At 44.7% G+C, this 6311-nt stretch overlaps 1 protein-coding gene across 2 annotated transcripts; it reads right to left on the reverse strand.

The window, feature by feature from the left end:
• Positions 1-268: 268 nt before the first annotated feature.
• LOC123145441 (oxidation resistance protein 1) lies at positions 269-4550 on the reverse strand. 2 transcript variants are annotated; one of them, XM_044564852.1, is made up of 9 exons: positions 4211-4550; positions 3363-3462; positions 2706-3214; positions 2551-2623; positions 2147-2227; positions 2010-2073; positions 1318-1405; positions 1114-1198; positions 269-563 (listed from the first exon to the last, which is right to left on the reverse strand). In XM_044564852.1, exons 3-9 carry the CDS (start codon positions 3113-3115, stop codon positions 480-482), a joined length of 885 nt encoding a protein of 294 aa, XP_044420787.1. In that variant the 5' UTR covers positions 3116-3214; positions 3363-3462; positions 4211-4550; the 3' UTR covers positions 269-479. The 2 variants fall into 2 exon arrangements, with proteins under 2 accessions (XP_044420787.1, XP_044420786.1); XM_044564851.1 differs by lacking the exon at positions 3363-3462.
• Positions 4551-6311: the final 1761 nt, after the last annotated feature.

Raw genomic sequence — 6311 nt, forward strand, 5'->3', positions numbered from 1 at the left:
TCATGTTTCGTTGCTGAAGGCCGGGATTTTCTTCCTTGCCTCCCTTCATTTGATTGGCCTCTTCCAAGTTCCAACCCAAAATGCCTATTGGCGCTTGGCTTACTGTCGAAAGCAACACCCCAAAAAATGAGCTTCTGCCGCATGAGGCCAAGCATTCTGGCAGACATGTATTTCAAAAACATCGTCTTCCCTACATTTTCTAATCATTTTTTATGTTCCACACGTACTCCCATGGATCAGCCTCATTTTTGTGAAGACATGAGAATAATGCAGTACATTTGCCGCTGTAATTCGAACAACCACCAGTAAGCCTGTTCCGCTGGCATAACAAGAAAATTACAGAATTTATAAATCTCAGCAAACTCGCTCGACAAGACAAGTTCTCACTTTCCAATACTTCTACCATGGTCCTGCACACTAAAATTCTAGCGACGCCTACTTAAAACTGTACAGATGTAACACACATTGGTCCGGTAAACTCAAAATCGGCATACCCCTGGCTTCTCAGTACGACAGAGCTTGAGCATCTCTTCGTACCTTGAAGGATAGACGAAGCCCCATAGCTGCATTGTACAGGAAAAACCAAGTTACATGTCTGCCTTGCTGAATCGACGCCCACATAAGATGGCGAGTTTTTTATGCCCTTCGCTTTGGTTTGCTCAAGATGCTACTTCTTGATGTGTCGCGATGTACGAACTGTGAACAACTATTTTTTTTCTTCATTCTTATTACCATTGTTGTCGTGTTATGTAGAGGGTGCATATGCTTAAGTGCGTAGAGAAAGCAGGATTTTTATCCTGTGTTTAGTAGCACAGAGCAGTAAATCTCATGCACATGGCCCTGAAAAAATCTACCATGATTCCAGTGGTCAATATAGCTGTTGCATATGTTAAGTTGAGTGAGATGGTGTGCAGGTGTGTGAGACAAGATTGTTGGACCAAATAATGTCTCATAGGTTCAGGGACAGAGGGCATGGAAAAAGACTTTCAAAGGGAATTATCAATTAAACAAAGGGTGTATTTGCTATATTCATATTTTGGGCAGTATGGATGTAATTGCATTTGCTCAACGGGGATGGGGAGATAAAACAAAATGCTTCGCTATTGTAAGTACCTCAACGTCTTTAACTGCAAAATCTGGAGAATGTGACAAACACTGGTTGTTAAAAGTCTCCGAATTTGAACTTGAACCACTCAAACTGCAGAGTACACAGAAAGGAAAAGGTGAGGCATTAACATTGACTTAGACCAACAAAGTAATACTACTAGTTTTTTCAAGGAATTAAAGATATGCTTAGAAACTTGTGGGAGGGATTACAGGTCTGAGTCTAGATAAAGTGCGAAATGACCTCCACCTCCTAGTGCCAAATAGTCAGCAGAGCACACAGTATAATACTTATTGGCACCTGCAACATGCAACCATTTAGTATGTTAACAGAATGAGCCAGTGCATACAGACAATAAGATGGGACACATAAGAGCTGCTTTGAGATCAAGTAATTGCTGCTTTGGCACATGGCAAATGGTTCAAAATGCTCACATGTGCAACCAACTGGATCCGTCAAAACTTCAGTAAGATATGCTAACATTAGAATATAGGGAAATGTCACTTTTCTCCCCCAAGCTATTCACCTTGCTCACTTTACGCCCTAAACTAAATTTGGGCAAACCTAACTAAAAATTGGAGGTCTACTTAACCCTTTGATGCAGGATTGTAGCCATCCAAACAGCAGTTCAGTAATTCAGGGTTAGTCCATAGGCAGCTTACTGACACGGCATTGCCAGCCATAACCTATCCACCTATTTTCATTACATTCTTAATCAGAGAATACCTAGGGGAGGCAGAGACTTTTTTGCATTAATTGTGAGCAATATATCATTATGAATGGGAACTCAAGGAACAAAAATAACTATAGGCAGCACCTGTAATTATATGGACTAGAAAATAGATCGAAGAATATATGGTTTTTATTCGTAAAGCTCATGAAAATAGATAGAAGCACAAATTACCTGTTGGCCGGTATATAGCAGGATCACTGTGTAAATTAGTGAAAACAAAGCAGTTATTGGTACCCTGCAATACCCAATTTCCATCAGTATCAGTAGAAGGTGAATAGGTGACAATTAACAGAATGTGTAAATTCAACCTGATACTTCTTTGTGCTAGTTGGCTGTAATGGAGCCTCAACTAGACCACCAAAAACCGCCCCCTTTCTGTCCCCAACTACCTGTTACAGAACACATCGACAAATAAATAATAGAAAATTAGTAATTACTCCCTCCGTCCCATAATATAAGAGCGTTTTTGACACTACACTAGTGTTAAAAACGCTCTTATATTATGGGACAGAGGGAGTACTTCCTATAACAGCAAAGTAAGTGTTTACATAAGAGATATTACTAAGACTTGTAAGAAAGTCATATTGTGAAAAACATTACCCAAATAAGAACTATTCTTTGGAACTACATAATGTCGGTACAATTGGCTACTTTCTTTACGTACTGGTGAACTATAAGAGACCAAACAAAACCAGCTACTTACGAAACATACCAGGAGTGAGTAACCAGGGCACAGCAAACTCCTTCTATATAAAGTAGATAGAGATATTCCATGCCTCGATGTGCTGCAAAATTGTGAATATATAATCATTAGAGAGTAGTCGATATGTGCAACCATAACATACAGGAGTAGGACAGATTCCAGACCTGTATAGCAAAACCCAGCTCCTTCCTTGGGCCAGAATAGGAAGAGAAGAATAAAGAGTGGATCGCATTGTTTCTGACAAAAGGACAGATGGCTCTGACATAGCTGGCATGTTGGTCAGGGAATTAACTTCATTTGGTCCTTCGAGCTCCAACGCAGGTGCAACTGATTCAGCATTATTTACCACCTCTTTGTCAATTTTGGGTTCTGAATTTTGTTTGAAACCGCTCATCTTAGCCGCTTTATTAATAATTTTTCCAATGGAATGCTTCCCTCTGCTTAGCAAGCCTGTCTTTCCCTTGGTTGCCTTCCCAACTGGTGTTAAAGTTGGGTATCCCATTTCTTCGCTCTGCTCGGGGATTATCTCCCTTGAATCGTTAAAAGAGCTAGACGGCGACAAAAATGAGATCATGAATGCTCTGAACGAAGATGTATCGGGGCCGTCAGGGTTATCAGAATTATGGTCAGAATCTTTGTCATCTTCTGATTTTTCTTGCTCTTCGTCCTCCTCCTATTGCAACCAAAGGATTGAAATGCAAAGTTTCAGAAACATGGGATACCGACTGGAATGATCACTATTTGCTACTGCGAATCACATCATGAACATCACATGTAATTGCAGTTTGCTTCTTACAGCTAACAAACGGACCAATTCTTACAAATTCACAGAATGAATAAGGCTGGAGCAGGAATGATATGAAGCTCTGGAGCGTGTAGCTTCCGAAAGAACATTGGAGTGGAGGTGGAGCTATTCATTTCCTGCGATTTTGCGGGCGGTAGCAAGAAAACAGCAAAGTTCATTACTTCAGTGGAGTGCTACACCTTTTTTAAAATCAGAAACGGTTGCTATACTGCTAGTAAAAACATGCAGGTGAGCAAACGTTAGTATTGCAGCTGCATGTATCATCACACATCCTAAAGAAATTAACTTCTTCTGTAGTTAACAGTCAACACCACATAGAAGTCGCATTCCTAACGGAACCATCAGAAGTATCATCACACATCCTAAAGAAGCTAACTTCTTCTGTAGTTAACAGACAACACTGCATAGAAGCCGCATTCCTGACGGAACCATCAGAGGTTTCCAGCAGAAAATGTCTAGAAAATCATCTCAGTAGTTAACAGTCGACACTGGAAGATCAACCTGCTTCCTTGTGTGATTGTGCTCCTCAAGCAACGCAGAACGGTCAAGAGGACGCCAAAAGCTATCACTAGAACACGAAACTAGCGCACTATCCTTGGGAATCTCCCAATTCCCCACCTGTAACCCACCAGCGGAAGCATCTCCTACCCTAATCAGCGACGACCGGCAGCTAATGTCCCTAAACCCCCCGCAATTGCACACCAAACCCTGCCAAGAGCGCGGCAGAGGCCGGATCACCCGATTCTTGGCAGGAATTGAGGAACGGGTCCGACGGCCGAACACGGCGGTGGGCCGAACCGGGTCTAGCGCAAGAGGGCAAGGAGAGAGGGGGAGGGGGGAGGAGGAGGGGATCTGGGGTCTCACGGGGAGGTGGGAGGGCTCGCGCTCGGAGACGGGGTTGAGGATGACGGTGGTGAGGTCGGACACGAAGTGCGCCGCCTTGCTGCCCAGGGACGACGGCAGGTACCCCATCCCCGCGCGCCCCGCGCCTATTCCTGGAGCGGCCGCTAAGTTTAGGCGGGGGGCGACGCGCCGCGGCCCCCTGGGTTGGGGGTTCGCGCTCTACCCGGGGGGCGGTGAATGGGGGGACGCCGGCGAGAGAGAGAGAGTGGTTGCGGCGAGGAGTCTTGATTTGGACCTGGCTGCGGGTGCGGGTGCGGCTGCGCTTTTCTTTTGCCGTTAGGTGGTGAGACGGTCCTGGATTGGAATTTTCTCTAGTGGGAGGAAGGACACAGGTAGGATAGAGCTTCGTGTTGTTCGCCAAGAAGAAAAAAAGAAAAGAAAAGGGATATGGAGTATTTGATCCCGAGCTCATATGTTCCCGCATGAACAATAAAATCTAAAAAATTAGTAAAAATTTCAAAAAAACCGATTTTTTCTGTGATGAAAATTGATAAATTTTCTAACTGCTTGCAAAATTTCAGGTTGAAATGACATTCATGGAGGTCTGGGCAAAAAAATAAAATCGATGGTCCAAAAAGACTATTGTTGAAAGCATTTTGGAGCATTGATTTTGTTATTTTTGCCTAGACCTCTACGAATGTCATTTTGACCTGAAATTTTGCACACAGTTAGAACATTCATCAATGTTCATCACAAAGAAACAGATTTTTTTGAATTTTTTTTACTATTTCTTTGATTTTATTGTTCATGCGGGAGCATATGAGCTTGGGATCAAAAGAGCACTTTAGGAAGAAAAGGATAGAATAGGTTCACGTTGTTCGTGGGCAGAAACACCGTGCGCGGGCACACGAGCAGAGGAGGACGGAAGGTGTTTGCTGTTTTTGTTTTTTTTTACTTAAGGTGTTTTTCTGTTTGGATTGCCTCTTTGCGTTGGCGTCCGTGGACAGTGCCGTCACAGCCACACACCTCAAATGTGGATCCTCGAATCCATGTAACCCATGCACGTCGATCATACGATACAATTCACCTGTTCGATTTTCACCTATTCTTTTATTTGACATGGGAAACATCTCTCATCCTTTCTTTGACTCTTTTTCTTTCTTTATATGGCAAATTATCCCAAATGACAAATGAATAGGTATGGAAGTTATAATTGTAAATATATGACAAAACAAAACAAATCATAGTTCAACAATCCAAACATGTCAAAATGAGGTCAAAGTCCGAGCGTGACGGATCACTCGCTGGCTGGCCGGATCACTCGTCGGACGCCATCAATGCTGCCTGCTCCACAACCATCCTTGCCCCCTGCTCCGCCTGCATCCTGTTGGGGAACGTAGTATTTCAATTTTTTTATCTATGATCACGCAAGATCTATCTAGGAGATGCATAACAACGAGCGGGGAGAGTGTGTCCACGTACCCTCGTAGACCGAAAGCGGAAGCATTTAGTAACGTGGTTGATGTAGTCGAACGTCTTCGCGATCCAACCGATCCAAGCACCGAACATACGACACCTCCGCATTCAGCACACGTTCAGCTCGATGACATCCCTCGAGCTCTTGATCCAGTTGAGGCTGAGGGAGAGTTCCGTCAGCACGACGGGCGTGGTGACGGTGATGATGAAGTTACCGGCGCAGGCTTCGCCTAAGCACTATGAAGATATGACCGAGGTGTGTAACTGTGGAGGGGGGCACCGCACACGGTTAAGAGAAACGTGTGTGTCTTTGGGGTGCCCCCCTCCCACGTATATAAAGGGGGAGGAGAGGAGGCCGACCATAGGGGGGCGCGCCATAGGGAGGAGTCCTACTTGGACTCCCGGTCCAAGTAGGATTCGCCCCCCCTTCCTATTCCAACTAGGAGAAGGAGGGAAGGGGAAGGAGGGGAGAAGGAAGGAGGGGGGCGCCGCCCCTCCTAGTCCAAATCGGACCAACCCATGGGGGGGGCGACCAACCCTTGGGGCCCCTCTCTCCTTTCCCCTAAAGCCCATTAAGGCCCATTACTCTCCCGGGGGGTTCCGGTAACCTCCCGGTACTCTGGATAATACCTGAAACACTTCGGAA

The sequence above is a fragment of the Triticum aestivum genome, chromosome 6D (assembly GCF_018294505.1).
Source record: "Triticum aestivum cultivar Chinese Spring chromosome 6D, IWGSC CS RefSeq v2.1, whole genome shotgun sequence".
In the NCBI taxonomy this organism is placed as follows: Eukaryota; Viridiplantae; Streptophyta; class Magnoliopsida; order Poales; family Poaceae; genus Triticum; species Triticum aestivum.

Bases quoted from the DNA above. Each gene is read 5' to 3' on its own strand.
- LOC123145441 (XM_044564851.1), bottom strand. From the start codon at position 4,318: ATGGGGTACCTGCCGTCGTCCCTGGGCAGCAAGGCGGCGCACTTCGTG. The intron at 2,074-2,146 runs GTTGAATTTACA...TGGGTATTGCAG, and splicing joins CTAGCACAAAGAAGTATCAG to GGTACCAATAACTGCTTTGT. The intron at 1,199-1,317 runs GTAATCCCTCCC...TGTACTCTGCAG, and splicing joins CTTTATCTAGACTCAGACCT to TTTGAGTGGTTCAAGTTCAA.